Genomic DNA, 17,256 nt, shown 5'->3' on the forward strand with positions numbered 1-17,256 from the left:
AGCACCAGATCCAACGTGGCTCCCTCCCTCGTGGGTTCGTTCACCATTTGTTTGAGCAGAGCACTTTGGAAAGCATCCACAATCTCTCTACTTCTTTCCGATTTTGCAGACGGAACCTTCCAATCTACATCCGGCAGATTAAAATCTCCCAACAACAGCACCTCTCTTTTCTTCCCCAACTTTTGAATATCAGCAATCAGATCTTTATCTAGTTCTTCCAATTGTGTTGGGGGTCTATAGACAACACCCACGTGGACCAATGTTCTATCCTCTCTTTTTAAGGTGATCCATATCGCTTCTTCCTTTCCCCAGTTCCCTGTCATTTCAGTCGCTGGGATATCATTTCTGACATACAGAGCTACTCCTCCACCTATACGTCCCGCTCTATCCTTCCTAAAAAGATTATAGCCTGGTATGTTTACATCCCATTCATGGGAACCATTGAGCCATGTCTCTGTGACTGCAACTATGTCCAAGTTAGACTCCAAAATCAGGGCTTGAAGGTCAGGAATTTTCTTGCTTAGACTGCGAGCATTTGTGGTCATCGCTTTCCATGTACATTTCCTAGTATGTGTTTTGGTTTTAGTGATTTGTGAGAGTGTTTTCTCTTTGTGTACCTTCTCATATTTTTGTTCCCCCTTCCTTGCTTTTTCTTCTTTTTCCACTTCAGTTTTATTTTCAGGAACATCAGAGTGCTGTAGTGGAGCAAAAGAATTTTGTAGTGGCAACACTTGTGCGGGCAGATGCTTCTGTGTCACATGATGAAGTCTGCCCGAGCCTACTGTGAACCATCTGTTCTTATGTGGTTTTATTCTTTGAGGCAGTGGTGAGAAGTTATGATTCTGCACAGTCCTATAAGTTGCTTTAATTGCATCTAATTCTTGCATTACTTTACAGAGCTCTTGTTTTAAAGTAGATATTGTTGTTGTTGTAGATTTGATGACCCCTGAAGATGCTTTGCAAGCGAAACACGATCGTGTAGGGTCTGTATGAGGATACCTCAATGAGAAAATAAAAACGATGTTCAGTGAGCACATGTTGTAGTGCTATATGGGAAGAAAAAATTTGATGATTGAGATTTAGCAGCGGTGCTGTGATGTTTGCAGTCGCACTGAGAAGCAAGTTTCGATTTGAGTTTGCTGTGGAATACAACAGTGACCAATTTATGTACTAGTCCCGGATGAAGCAGAACTGAGAAAAATAAGAACTTATAAGCATGGACATATGAAGATGACATGAGACTGGTAACGCAAGTGTATGAGCCACAGGAACACTTTTTTTTTTAATGATGACATAAATTCAATGGTGTTTCTGTGTGATGTAGAAGTGATATTAGACGCTGTATTGTACATTGTGAGAAATAAGTGTGATACAAACATCCAGGGTGCTAGAGTGAGATATATATATATTTATGAGATTTTAGTGGAGTGGGTTTGAAGTGGTATGAATGATGATGGTTGAATGTGATTGGGGATTTCTAACAACAATTGTTTAAAAATATGTTATAGTAAAATATTTAATAAAGACTGAAATAATTTGCAACGGTATCCAGAGGTACTTAGCTGACAGAACACTACTAAATAGTAATGATTCTGGACCTCTTATTGGCCCTTATGCTAGCTAGCTGTACCAATGAAAGGAACAATGCCACAGATGGAATATATTATGATTTATTAGAAATAGAAATAATAGTTATATGTAGGTGTGTCAAATTGCAAGCAGATTACAAAACTAGATTACTTACCAAAATATATACAAAGGTATGTGATTATCCAAACAGACTAACTGAATGAGTGATTACACGCTAATCACAATACTGATATCCTAATGATTATTATGAAATCTTATACCACACGTCTTATGCAAAATACACAGCAGCTAAATTCACAGACCATAAGTCCTGACATAAAACCAAACTGTCTCAGACAAAAAGCCAAGAACTAACTATCCCCTAACTGATAGGTAGTAAACCCCGTTATCTCACCCTGCAGTCCCAGAAAATAACTGTGCTAGTTTGCAACAAATAATGTATCCTTGGATGAATTCATCTTTAGTATGCCCAGAAGAAATTTTCCTGTGTAGAAAAGCTGGTTTCTGATGCTTACAGATGTATTCAGGCCACATGCTGAAAAATCCATATTGTTATAACAGAATGGTTCAGACGTGTACAGGCCCCAGACCAGCAAAGGCGAGATTGCAGGTAAATACTCCTACAGTCTACTGGGGAGGGGTGTTTGATTCTTTATGGGAAGGAACAGCAATCTCTGAAGAGACTGCTGAGATCTTTCTCCCCTCCCTGTATTTCTGAGATGGATTTTTCAGTATGGTTGGCCTCCATGGTCAGGCCTGGAACCTCAGACAATGCTTACTTCTTCCTCATAAAGTATTTTCTGCTTTCTCAAAGGATTCTTATACTGGGGACTCACCAGATTCCCCACCCTGATGAGGCATCAGACCTGAGTTCTCCCCTTAAGTGCCCTAGGCTCAGTTACATGGATGCCAGCCTAAGGTGGTTGTAGGGAAGGGTAAGAGGGTGCAAACGCAGCTGAATCTTAGTGGGGTTCCTCTGTCCCATATTTAAACAAGGCGACAAGGAGGAGAAAGGAAGTCAAAGAAAGAAATCTCCTGTGAATCTTCGTCATTCCAGAGGATCAGAATTCAGGTGATCCTTGTTCCAGGGTTAATGACCCACCCCCTCTTGGCATGATAACAAACTGTCTGACACACAAGGGACCAGAACTTTCCTCCAAATGAAATGGATTTCACCTCCCTGTGATGGTTTTTATATTTCTTCACTACCCTCATTTTCTCCAAAGTGGTTTACATCTTATTGATTGAGAAGGTCAGTGCTTAACTGGTTTTGCTAATTTTTCTCTAATCATACTTTCCAGGTATTCTGTAATGATACTCTTTCCCATTCATTTCCACTTTCATGAGGTGTTTCACAAGGATCAGCCCTTTTACCTCTTGTCTCTTTAATAAATGTTTATCTCCCTTTGCCACAGTTGCTCAGCAATTAAGATATTCACCTTATGTTGGTGCTGATAACATTCAGCTCCTAATAGCTTATGAAACTTGGAATAAGCTTGCTACACCCACAGTAACTTAGACCAGTTCCTTATATCTTAACTGTACAAAGAACTTGCCTTTAGTTTACCCACCCATTTATTTATCCCAACTGACTCTGTACTACGCATCTTGTCCCCATCTATATATCTGCATTTGGCCCCTCAGCTATATGGTAAGCTGTGTTATAGAAAAGCATTAGTATCATAGCAATTGAATGTTCTAGTTGTGGGCTTATTAGATATTTCATTGCTATTATACTTACATCATATTACATCTCTGTTATTTGAATTTCAGTGATATTAAATGTGTATATTTTTGATCCTGTTTCATAGCAGTCCTATTATTAGGTTTCAATTTGCTGTTTTCAAGTTTTCCTCTTTCATTTTATTTATGTCTATATTTGTTCATTTTACTATTGTTATGCTGTTAGCAGAATTGTAAATTTGATGTTAAACTGCACTTACTGTTCACCGCCTTGGGTGAATCTCTTCATACAGGTGGTTGATAAATCCCAATAAATAAATAACATACTATTTCTACCGGTTTGAATCAATTATGCTCTTGGTTCATTTACAACAAACTCTCTCTGAATCCTTGCAAATGTGAGGCTATTTCCTATATCTTACCAACTCTCTCTTTGAAAGAGTTAACCTGCCACTCTGATTCAATTCACTATCTGGGTGTGACGTTTGACTTTAAGCTTAGTTTCTCAAAACACATCTCATTCACGATCACTAGCATGTTTTCAACTTAGGAAAATCTGGACTTTTAAAATCACATCTCAATAATAAGGCCTTAACTACCCTTATTCATGATTGATTCTGAATAAACTAGACTAATGTAACTCTTTGTTAGTTGGTCTCTTGTCCTACCAAAGTCACCGCTTACAACTTGTTCAGAACACAGTAGGGAAGATTTTATACAAAACTAAAAAATATGACCGCATTTCTCCACTTTTATTTGAGCAGCCCTGGCTCCCTGTTAGTTACAGGATTTTTTCTAAGATAATATTGCTGACCCACAATGCTTACTATTTTATGATGCTACACTGCCTAGTTTCTCTTCTAATTTGTTCATTCAGATCCTCCGGCACTAACCATTTAGTTATGCCTACTGTCGCACGTGTGCGTCTCTTTACCTCATGTGAGACAGCCTTTTGTTGCTGCACTTCCTTGTTTTGGAACAATCTCCCTCCAGATTTGAGATCCATTACCTCTCGCCCTAAATTTAAGACTGCCTTGAAGACAAAAACATAGCAGAGAGGTTAAATGAATTCTTTGCTTCGGTCTTCACCGAGGAAGAATTTGGAAAGATACTGGTGCCAGAAATGGTATTCAAAGCTGACGAGTCAGAGAAACTGAATGAAATCTCTATAAACCTAGAGTAGCAAATCGCCTGGACTGGATGGTATTGATCGAACTGAAAAATGAACTTGCAGAACTATTGTTAGTAATATGTAATTTATCTTTAAAATCAAGCATGGTACCAGAAGACTGGAGGGTGGCCAATATAACACCAATTTTTTTTTAAAAGCTCCAGAGGTGATACAGGAAATTATAGACCGGTGAGCCTGAAGTCGGTGCTGGTCAAAATGATAGACTATTATAAAGATCAAAATTATAGAGCATATTCAAAATCATGGATTATTGAGACAAAGCCAACATGGATTTAATGATTGCCTCACCAATCTACTACATTTCTTTGAAGGGGTGAACAAACATGTGGATAAAGGTGTATCTGGATTTTCATAAGGTATTTGACAAAGTACCTCATGAAAGACTCCAGAGGAAATTGGAGAGTCATGGGATAGAAGGTAGTGGTCTATTGTGGATTAAAAACTGATTAAAAGATAGAAAACAGAGAGTAGGGTTAAATGGTCAGCATTCTCAATGGAGAAGGGTAGATAGTGGGGTTCACCAGGGGTCTGTGCTGGGACCGCTGCTTTTTAACATATTTATAAATGATCTAGAGTGGGAGAGTGGGAGTAACTAGTGAGGTAATTAAATTTGCTGACAAGACAAAGTTATTCAAAGTTGTTAAATCGCAAGAGGATTGTGAAAAATTACACGAGACTGGGAGACTAGGCATCTAAATGGCAGATGACGTTTAATGTAAGCAAATGCAAAGTGATGCATGTGGGAAAGAGGAACCCAAACTATAGCTACCACAATGCAAGGTTCCACATTAGGAGTCACCAACCAGAAAAGGGATCTAGGCATCATCATAGTGGATGATACGTTGAAACCCTCTGCTCAGTGTGCGGTGGTGGTTAAGAAAGCAAATAGAATGTTAGGTATATCTTGAATCTATACTTGTGGACTAATTTAAAAGTCATTGTTTCTTCTGTTACTTACTTAAGGATGCATATTTTACTATTTCATTTTCCTGGCATTTATTAATGTAAATGTATATTTGAAATCCAATAAAGAATTTAAAATTTAAAAAAAAAATGAAGACATTATAATGCCTTTGTATCACTCCATGGTGCGACTGCACCTCAAATATTGTGTGCAATTCTGGTCACCACATCTGAAAAATGATATAGCGGAATCAGAAAAGGTACAGAGAAGTGTGACGAAAATGATAAATGGGATGGGATGACTTCCTTATGAGGAAAGGCTAAAGTGGCTAGGATTGTTCAGCTTGGAGAAAAGATGGCTGAGGGGAGATAGAGGTCTATAAAATAATGAGTGGAGTGGAACAGGTAGACGTGAATCACTTATTTACTCTTTCCAAAATACTAGGACTAGAGGACACTCAATGAAGTTACAAAGTAGTAAATTTAAAATAAATCAGAATAAATATTTCTTCACTCAACATGTAATTAAACTCTGGAATTCGTTGCCATAAAATGTAGTAAAAGCAGTTAGCTTAGCAGGCTTAAAAAAAGGTTTGGATAGCTTCCTAAAAGAAAAGTCTATAAGCCATTATTAAAATAGACTTGGGAGAAATCCACTGCTTATTTCTAGGATAAACAGCATAAAATGCATTTTACTGTTTTGGGATCTTGCCAGGTATTTGTAACCTGGATTGGTCACTGCTAGAAACAGGATGCTGGTCTTGATGGATCTTCAGTCTGTCCCAGTATGGCAATACTTATATATTTGGCTTTTTAAGCAGGCTTTTGCAGGGGGTGGCCCAAGACAGTCTGCTGCCTGAGGTCAGGGGATGAGCTGCCATCCTGGCTCCACCCCCTGGCCACATCTGACATCTCCCCCATTTCTTCCCCAGCCCCATTCCACGAATTTATCTTCTTTTCTTGCTTTCCAAAAGTCGGGGCGGCATCAGTTTCCATTCACTGCTCTGCCACCAGCACTGGCCCCTTCTCTCTACTGTGGCCCACCTCCGAGGAAACAGGAAATTATGTTAGAGAGGTAGACCATAAGAGAGAAGGGACCATGACCAGGGTCATTGGCAGGGCAGTGTATGGGAAGTGCTGCCGCCCCAACTTTTGGAAAGCAATAAAAGAATGTAAATTCAGGGAAGGAAGGGCAGGGGGTGATGCCAGAGCGCAGCCGGTGTGGAAGGGGGGTGCTGCTCCAGAAGAGTGCTGCCTGAGGCCCCTGCCTCAGTTGGCCTAATGGTAGGGCTGCCACTGGACTTTTGAGTCCTTTATTAGATGACCCCCTTTATTTGTCACAGACTTTTTCTTTCGCTGTGTCTCGTTTCCTTTCTATCCTATTGTTTTAAGTTGTTTATGTGCTGGTTATTAATTCAGTTATAAAAGGTAAACTATGTTGTGCTGTACCTCTTCCCTCCTGCATTGCTGTATTATCCATATATTGTTCCACTGCTTTATACCTTTTTGAAAACCACCTTGATATCTCTGGATCATTTGGTGGCATAACAAATGCTCAAATAAATAAATATATACAGTTGTGTTCACCCCTTCCCCCATCAGAGATAAAAACTGATGGGGACAGGGTCACAAACAGGGTTTCCTAATGCAACGGGCAATGTCAGCTGAAAGTAAGTCTAAGGAGGGTGTCTTAGAATATGCTAATGAGTGAAAAAACATAATCTGCATAGCCGAGTCAATTGCAGATATTTCTTTTGGAAGCAAATTTTTCTATAGGGACAACAGCTGCCTTCACTCTAATGCAGGGGTTCTCAACCTCGGGACACACCTAGTCAGTCAGGTTTTCACGATACCCACCAATGAATATGCATGAGATAACTGTCCATGTACTGACTCCTTTGTATGCAAATCTATCTCATGCATATTAATTGATATCTATGAAAAAAATCATTGACCTTCAAATAATATCATTAACAAAATATAACTTTACTAATAGTATTAACACACTCTATTACTAAAACCTTGTTGAGCCACAGGCTAATTGGCAGAGACCAGTGCTATAACTCTATTCAATCACTCCAGCCTAATTTATCATCCTCTTGATATAGGAATAATATAGACAAACAGTCTTAAATGAAATGTCTGATGCAAATCCCATTCAATTATGATAATAATCCCTGTGGACTTAGACTACACTGCTGGAATCTTCTAGTGCTACTGATGAAGGGAAGAGATGGCTACCAAATACCTCCATATATGACTGATATCCAGTTCAAACTATGAAAATGTCAATTGCTCATGGCTGGTGCCCAATTAAATAACCAATGACTGTCATTTGCACAAAGTCCAGTGCACAACTGCTCGCTGATCATTGAAACTGCTGCTATTAGTCTTGACACGACATCATGTTTCACCTCTGTTGGCGTCTTCAGACGAAAGCTGAAATTAAAATAAAGTAGTAATAGAGAGTGTTAATACTATTAATAAAGTTATATTGTGTTAATTATATTATATGACGGTCAATGATTTTTATTTAGATGTATGGTATGAATAATCATTGTTTAGGTATCTACCACAGTTATTGTATTATTGAGGCATATTCATTGTGGATATCCTGAAAACCTGACTGCCTAGGTGTGTTCCAAGGACTGGGTTGAGAACCCTTGCTCTGAAAGCAAGGTAAGCTTTCCTGGGGACAACAGCTGGAGGAGTTTCATCCTTACTGTCACTCAACATCGCTCTATTGAGGTTTGTGATTTTTTTTTAGGATGGGTGTGATCATGATACCCTCATCAGTTGGGCTGGTGCCAGACTTCACTAAGATGGGAGCTGCCTGCTAGCCCTGGAGTGATCCTATAAATAGGTAAATATAAATAGGTTAAAAAAAAGGCAGCTAGCAAACAAAGCCAGTCCTGCCACTATGCTGACTAGGCAGCCATCTAGAGCCGCAACATTTAGGGGATGGCAGCAGCCTTATCCTATTCCTATGTCCAGAATGATCCCCATGCTGCAGGTGCCCCCACTGTTGCACCTCTTCCCAGACTGCTTTGCAGGTATTTGTGTCTGCTCAGGGTTTTGCAGTACAGGCCCACACTCAGGTGTTGCCACCTATCCATCTTCTCCCGACAGGAAGTCTTTTGCAGCAGCACATGAATGCAGGCCTGTACTTGAAATGCCACACACCAGCCCAGACTACCTTCAAAGCAGCCTGGAAAGAAGTGCAACACTGGGGAGCAATGATGGCACAGGGAATATGCTGGACATTGGACGGAGGTAAGGAAAGGGAGACTATGTTGGACATGAGAGAAGGGATAGGGAGGGGTGATGTTGGCTACATGTAGGAGGTAGGGAGCAGAAGAGATGCTGGGAAACAGGTGCTATGGTTTTGAGCTACCACTGGGGGTGGGCAGGTGGATGGCTGAATGTTCGCCTAAAGCATCAGATACTCTAGGGAAATGTCAAGTAAATAATAAAAAACGTAGAAGAAGGATTGTAAAGTGGAAAGAGGATGGCAGGGAAGGAAAGAAAAAATAAATGTAAAGAGTCATGGGATTTGATATACAAACTTTCTGTTGTACTAAAGAAGTATATGCAGGTACTTTCTCTGTCCCTAGTGGGCTCACAATCAGTTTTGTATCTAGGGCAATGGAGGGTTAAGGGGCCCTTTTACTAAGCTGCGTGCCTACATGCGCCTAACGCATATCAGTTTTGAGTTTCCGCATGGCCCTTGCGGTAATTTCATTTTTGACGCATGTCCGCTATGTGTACCAGAAAATAATTTTATTTTCTGGCACGTGGCAAAAACCGGGGTGGTAATCATCATTCTATGTGTGTAGACGATTACCGCACAGTTACCGCATGAGACCTTACCAAGTCAATGGCTGGCAGTAAGGTCTCCGACCCAAAATGGATACGCACCAATATTCAGCAAAAATGTAAAAAAGGCCTTTTTTACAGGTGCGCACGTCCAAAACATGCGCCTACACTAGCGCAGCCCATTTTCAGCGCACCTTAGTAAAAGGGCCCCTCAGTGACTATGAAACAGAGAAATGGAAGAGAGGACGGCAGGAAAAAAAATGTAAATACGTGTAAGCAGGTTACATACAGTATGATAAATCAAAACCTCTGGAGGGATTTAGTTTTTAAAAAGGGGAATAAAAAAAAAGTTAAACGTAATCTAAAAAGCAAACCAAAGGCCTATTTACTTATCACTAAACTTAATGTGGTGATGTATACGAAGATACCAAAAGAAATCTGAACTGTAACATAAGGGGAACAAGAGTGATTCTAATTTCAGAGAGAGGTGTGGTAGGCGTGTTAGTCCACTTTTTAAAGGTAATCATGTTTTATTTTGTTTTATTTCTATGGATTACCTTTAATTTCAGAAAGGAAAGCAAAGAAAGGCTTAAAAAACCGAAAAGGACCAGGGAACAGCAAAAGAACTAGAGATACAAAGTCACATCGATTTAATATATAAAACAAATAAAAAGACGCGAAAGCGAAAGGTAAACCTGAAGTGCAAATATACAGAACAATAAATAAGTGATTAGTGTAGTAGTAACTCTGGGAGAACTAGGTCACTGGAGGATCAGGTTCTGGGGACGGCCGATGAGCAGGAAGCGGCAGTGCGAACGGATGGGGCTCCTCCCCGGCAGGCAGGGTTTGCTGGGAGCTGCTCGGCGCTGCCTGTCAGGACATTCATTCTTCCCTCAGGTATCGAGAGACTGTAAGCAGAACCTTGGATAGAAGGGAAGCGAGACCTCTCCAGCACAGCATCAGGGTTTTCCTTCTTCTCAGTACCGTCCCAGAAGAGAGATCACCAAGCTCAGGATCCTGCGACCCAGACCCACTTCCTGAATTGCACTTTTGCACTAACACCGGCGCTTGTGGGATAGTGAGATCCCTAGTATTTCTAGATTCTCGGCCTCTTCCGGGACTGAAGGAGTCTCTGGATGTACTTTCCTTTTCTGTTTTGAATCTTTCTTTGCGAAAGGGCGGTGAACTGGGTTTTCCCCCCCCCTACTTCTGGACATGTGCACATTTCACCCAATAACCATCAGCTGGGAAAAGTGAACAGTATTCAAGCGTATGTGTCTGACTTGTCATTGAAACCTTGGAAGCTTCCTCCTTCGGGGGCTGTGTGCACAAAACCATCCAGATGCCTCTTGGTTTTTCTTAACAAAACGACAAGGGACAGACCTAAGTGACAATCTGCAGGACAGACCATTATGCCAAGTCATGGCGTGGCTGCATTACTGGCTGAGTGAGATCGGATGGTTTGTCCTAGTGTCGCTTTTCATCGCTGCCCTGGTTACCCTTGTGGTTTACCTGCTTCAGTATGTCCTGGGTACCCTCCAGAGGCATCTCGGGGCCCCTCCTTTGTCAGATCTGCAGGATACGGACTCCCTGCTTGCTTGGGTGCTTTCTTTGAAGAGCTGGAGGAGTCAGTGGATACGAGCCTGGATATCTGCCTTGAACACCGAGGCTAACAAGAGTGGGGTAAGTACTTGTCCTCCCAGAGAGGAAAACAACTGGCCAGACTGGGTAGATCGGTGGAGCCTTGTATGTCCTCATCTGCATTGACTCGTTTTCATTCAACCCCGTGTGGTCTGCAGATACATGAGTTTTGCAAGGTGACCAAAATCAGCAGAGACAGCGCTGGAACTAAGTACTGTGGTATTGGGAAAACACGGTGTGAAATGCAACAGCTCCGCATGATCTCACCCCAGAGACCAGAAGTCTGTGCCAAAAAAAAAAATGCAGTGCTGGAGCTACTCTCCGCTTACCCCACCCACCCTAAGGCCCATAGATATTAAATTAAATGTGCACAAATAGACGTCAGAGGAATATTTATTTAAACCAGAACTGGTGGCCTTGAAAAGTGATTGTCTTTAGATTTAATCTGATCCCAAGGCAGTTATGATCAGGTACACAAGTTTATTTCCCTGTCCCATAGAGCTTAAAATCTAGGTTGTATCTGAGGCAGTGGAGGGTGAAGTGAGTTGCACAAGGCGCATCAGTGGGCAATTTGAACTTTGGCTCCTTTGGTTTGTAGCCTGGTGTGCTAATCAATATACTAATGTTTCATATTTACAATAGGAACACGCAGAAATGAAATGCATGATCCACTGTAAGGAATATGACTCACTTTTAACCAAATCAATGTCCAGATCCTGGGCTTGAGGATGAGTAGGGCCAGCTTTTATAAGTATGTGATCAGTGCAGTCACACAAGGTGCTGCTGCTTCAAGGGTGTAGCAGTGCATTTGCTGAGGCACTACAGTGCAAGGAGGGGTCATGTCAGATCAGAGCCAGGACCAGCTTTTTCTGCAGGGAATAGATATTCAGAATAATATCCTCCTCCCCCCCTTTTTTTGAGTATGCTTTAGTTGTGACTCGTGAGAGTGAGGGGCAACCTTACATGGAGCTGCGATTCATATGACCTGCCGAAAAGTCAAATGATCTGTCAGTTAATGTGGGGATGGGGAGGCCAGCAGACCAGTGGTGTCTCTGAACAGAATTTGGGGTGGCAATGGGAGGAGGGTAAGCCAAAGTGATAGTTCCACACAGTATGCCACTACACAACCTCTCCCCCTGCCTTTAAATTAGCTATAAAACTAAAAGACAATTAAAAAAAAGTCCCAAGGATCTTCTATGCATAAAGAAATCTCCCAATCAGCATCAGCTATCATAACTGATACCATCATTCAACCAATTGTTTATGCAGGAGTAAATCAGGATTAGAGATTCTCAATATAAAACCTGCATCTCCGATTCAACAACACACTTCACATTCCTCCAGCTAAAATGCTAGGATATTTCCCTTTACAATTCGCTGTACAAAAGGAAATTCAAATTGTGTTGTCAGTTGAGAAACAGTAAAACTCTTTTTGCCACCAGATACTTTGCAAAATAACACAAAAGCCTAAAACAAAGAACCCATCCAGCAAACTTACCACAACACTAGCTTCTGGGTCTAAAACACCATCAACTCTGTATTAAAAGACAGCGCTGGAAATATTACACCAGGCCCAAAGCACCAGTAACAATGAGTTGGGAAAACAGATCAAGCAGGACTGCTATCAGTCCTTGGATCCAGTTGGGTTTTATCCCTCATTCCCCTCTTCAGTTCTCAGTCCCCCACTATCCCCTGTCTCTTTCTCTTTTTGCAGATTCCTACTGCCACATTACCTGTTCCTTCGTCTATGATTTCAGTCCTCTATACTCGCCCCCTCCCAAACTACCATCTCTGTCGCTCTATGGTGAAACTGCAGCTTGAGTATTGTGTGCAGTTCTGGTTGCACAAGATATAATGGAACTGGGAATGGTACAGAGAGGGATGACCAAATGATACAGGGAATGGAAGGACCCACAGCTTAGGGTTCTTCAACTTGGAGAACAGACTGCTGAGAGGAGATATGATTGAGGTCTGTAAAAATCCTTAATGAAGTGGAATGGGTCAACACAGATCAATTGTGTACTTTTTGAAAGAATAAACAGATGGAGATACGCTATGAAATTACATAGTACTGTAGTATATTTTAAACAAATAGATTATTTTTTTTTCACACAGCATACAGTTAAGCGCTGGAAGTCTTTGCCGGAGCAAGTGGGAAAAGCAATTAGTATATCTGTATTTAAAGAGCTGTTTAAATTCCTAGAGGAAAAGTTCATAAACCATTATTAAGGTAGACCTGGGGAAAGCACTGCTTAATCTTGGGATTAAGTACCGTGGAATCTTACCACTTTCTGGGACTCTGCAAAAAGCTTGTGACCTGGACTGGCCACTGTTGGAAAAAGGGTACTGGGCTAGATGGATCCTTGGTCTGACCCAGTAGGGTAACTCATATTCTATCACTCTCATTACCTCACCAACCCAGCTCTTTCTGTTATTGAAGCCCTCCTGGCACCCAATACTTTTCTTCTTACCTCTACCCAGCTATCTGTTGCTGCCGCCTCCCCCCCCCCCCCCCACCTCCTCTTCAATCCCATTTCCACAGTTTCTCACCTCGACTTCCACAGTCCTTGTCCCTTTACTCTCTCAATTCCTTTAGCCCCTCCAGATCCTTCATACCATATTCCCACCCCTCCCTCCAGACATTCTTCCTCTCTTCTCACCCCTCCCTCTTTCCCCTTCACACCTCTTTCCCCTTCACACCTGCTCACTTCTGACACCCTTCCCCCTTTCTTGCTTTCTCCCATGCCCCATGAAAGCTCAACTGTTTGTGGGGTCTGTGGGATGTATTTAAACACAGCACTAAAGGGGGAATTCATCATTTAACCCTTTAAAAATGTGACTTAAACAGCCCCAACTCCGCTTGACTAAAAATATGGCAATATTTGTCACTGCAGGTTACACAGTATATATAATGAGATGCAAAACATAAATATCCTAATGTGCAAGTTGCATGAGGGCCCTAAAATCATGGTAAAATAACCCCAGTTTTTTAGTGGGGTTATTTCACCACCCAGGAGCATTGGCCCGCAGAGCTACAGCCTGATGCTCCTTGGCTGGCAGAGAAGAGGTTTCCCGTTCAATCACCAGGCCTTCCTGGCTGAGGCCCCACCCACTCACCCTCAGAGTTCCAGGCCACCCACTCTTTATAAGCAGATATGGCCCCTAGCTGTAGACATGCAAGACTACATTCTTTACATAAGAACATAAGCATTTCCATACTGGGACAGACTGAATGTCTATCAAGCCCAGCATCCTGTTTCCATCAATGGCCAATCCAGGTTACAAGTACCTGGGCAAGATCCCAAAACAGTACAATACATTTTATGATGTTTATCCTAGAAATAAGCAGTGGACTTTCCCCAAGTCCATTTTAATAATGGCTTATGGACTTTTCTTTTAGGAAGCTATCCAAACCTTTTTAAAACTCCGCCTAAGCTAACTGCTTTTACCACATTCTCTGGCAATGAATCCCAGAGTTTAATTGCACGTTCAGTGAAGAAATATTTATTCTGATTTATTTTAAATTTACTGCTTTGTAGCTTCATTGCGTGCTCCCTAGTCCTAGAGTTTTGGAAAGAGTAAACAAGCAATTCACATCTACTCATTCCTCACCACACTTTATTTTACAGACCTCTGTCATATCTCCCTTCAGCCGTCTTTTCTCCAAGCTGAAGAGCTCTAACTGCTTTAGTCTTTCCTCATAGGGAAATCATTCCATCCTCTTTATCATTTTCGTCGTCCTTCTCTGTACCTTTTCTAATTCCACTATATCTTTTTTGAGATGCAGTGACCAGAATTGCACACAGTATTCGAGTTGCGGTTGCACCATAGAGCAATACAAAGGCATTATAACATCCTCGTTTTTATTTTCCACTCCTTTCCTAATAATACCTAATGTTCTATTTGCTTTTCTTAGCTGCCGCTACACACTGAGCAGAGGGTTTCAACGTATCATCAACGATGACACCTAGATCCCTTTACTGGCCGGTGACTCCTAATTTGGAAACTTGCATCACGTAGCTGTAGTTCGGGTTCCTCTTTCCCACATGCAGTGAGCTAGCCCTGGAGAAGAGAGTAATCCCATGACTAGATAAACAGTTAAAGGCAAACAGGGCCAGTCCTGTCGCTAGGAAGACTAGTCATTCGCTTAGGCTTTTGGGGGTAGGAGAGCAACGTCTTTTCCCCTTCCTTACCCTGTTGCCATGTCCAGCACGCTCCCCGTGCCACCCCTACCATTGCACCTCTTCTTGGGCCTCTTTGAAGATACTCTGTGCTGGTGCAGGGCCTTGCAGTAGAGGCCTGCACTGGAGCTCTGATTCCTCCAATTCTGCTCCTGACAGGTCTCTACTTGAAAGGCCTCATACCATCCCAGATTATCTTCAAAGAAGCCCAGGAAGAGGTGCATGGTTGGGTTGGTTTCACCATGAGGATCATGCAGCAGTTGAGACTGGGATAAGGAGAGATGAGGTGCTGGACCCAGAGTGGATGCAAAGAAGGTGGATGCAAAGAAGGGGTGATGCTGGACTCAAGGAAGGCAGGGAGGGGAAGGGGACATTCTGAACATGAGGGGGGGGGGGAAGGAGACATTCTGAACGTGAGGGGGGTTAGGGAGGGGAGATAGTGGTTACTTGGAGGGGGTAGGAAGGGAAACAGGAAACTTTGAACTACAGGCAGTAGGGTCTTGAGCCTCTGCCCCTGGAGTCAGGAGAGATGGTAGTGAATGGCTAAAAGTTCAGATACCCTTGGGCCAGCCCTGCTAACAAAGGATCTTACTTATAGTCCATCAATGTAGAAATAAGAGTCAACAAATTCCACATTTCACATTTCATTTTTATTTAATATACCACAAATTACAAAGTAGCTAAGAGGTTCACAAAAAATAAAATTAAGTATCATGCGAGAACAGGCAGCATACAATAGGAGCCTAGATTACAATCAACCACTGTATCCACTCCTACTGTAGCTGAGATAATATTTAACCATCTCTGACCTTATGTACACCTTTCTTTAAATTAGTCACCTTATCTTCTAACTCCTTTTACTCTCTTACTTATCTATATGTTATATCTATTTTACAAAGGGAATACACATTTATGTGAAAACATTTCCCAGTCGGGTTTTAGACCAGCTCAAAGGCACCCATAGAGTTTTAAAAAGCGTTTGTTTACACCAGGGCTTAACACCAGGGATTAAGGGGCCTTTTTACCAAGCTGTTAACAGGCACCCTATACCACGGGATGTGCTCAGGCATCTGAAACTTGGTCTTTTTCCAACAGACTTGAAAACTGCAGTTGTGCACCCCAGTCTCAAGAAAGCTACGCTGGATCCAAGTATGCCTGGAAATTATAGACCTGTTTCGAATTTACTGTTTCTGACTAAGATCTTGGAGAATGTTGTATTAACTCAATTGCTTGATTTTGTAGAAGGTCATGATACATTGTCAAACTTTCAGTCAGATTTTAGAAAATGTCATAGCTCTGCGACAGTTTTGTTAGATATTGATGATTGTTGGAGATACTGTGATAAGGGGACTGATGCTCTCTTAGTCTTATTGGTCTTTCTTAAGTGCTGCCTTTGATACTTCGGACCATTCTATCTTGCTGCATAGATTATCCGATATTGGTACCTCTGAAGCTGCCTTACTTTGGTTTAAATCTTTTCTAGAAGACAGACACTAGTGGATTCTTGTTGGATCTGATCTCTCTGAGCCTAAACCTTTGTTGTTTGGAGTACCACAAGGTGCCCTTCTATCGCCTTTACTATTTAACCTTTATGTTAGGCCTGTTGTTGATATTGCCTTGGTCTATGGGGTTCATATTCATACTTTTGCAGATGATATCCAATTCTATATTCCTTTGGCTGCTACTCAGGATGATCAGTTGGTCAAGTTATTGTCTTGCTTAAATACTATAAAGAACTGGATGACTTTGAATAAACATCTACTAAATATAGCAAAAACAGAATTTCTGTGGGTTCTTAGAGGTGTTCTTATCCTAATCCTGCATTAGTTTGGGATGGATCCACTATATTAGCTAAAGATCAGGTGCGTAGTTTAGGAGTTGATTTGGACGCTGGGCTTTCTTTTGAATCCTGTATTTCTTGAGTTATTGTTCCTTTTATTATCTTCGTCATTTCTACTTTTCTGTTTCTGATTTTGCACAGCTGATTTAAGCCTTTATAATGTCAAACATTGATTATTGTAATGCACTGTTTGTGGACTTGCCAGCTAAATGTGGCTTCTCATCTTCTATCTAATTGTTCTAAGTCCTGTCACATTACTCCTATTTTTTTTGTCTTTGCATTGGCTGTCTGTTGAGAAATGCTGTTCTTTTAAATTGTTGGTTTTTGCTTTTAAAGTTTTTCATCGGATAGCACCAAAATATTTTTTGAAGAACTTGCCAGTCTGTGTACCTAATCGTTCTTTAAGTTCA

General features: G+C 41.4%; 1 protein-coding gene across 1 annotated transcript in view; it reads left to right on the top strand.

The window, feature by feature from the left end:
• Positions 1 to 10,077: 10,077 nt before the first annotated feature.
• The window catches only part of C2CD2 (C2 calcium dependent domain containing 2), a 137,977-nt gene continuing 130,798 nt past the window's right edge, over positions 10,078 to 17,256 (top strand). The window contains exon 1 of the mRNA XM_030203814.1: positions 10,078 to 10,867. Within this exon, the coding sequence (XP_030059674.1) occupies positions 10,607 to 10,867 (261 nt within the window). The 5' untranslated portion in view covers positions 10,078 to 10,606. The remainder of the gene's footprint in view (positions 10,868 to 17,256) is intronic.

Source organism: Microcaecilia unicolor, chromosome 5 (genome assembly GCF_901765095.1).
Source record: "Microcaecilia unicolor chromosome 5, aMicUni1.1, whole genome shotgun sequence".
Lineage (NCBI taxonomy): Eukaryota > Metazoa > Chordata > Amphibia > Gymnophiona > Siphonopidae > Microcaecilia > Microcaecilia unicolor.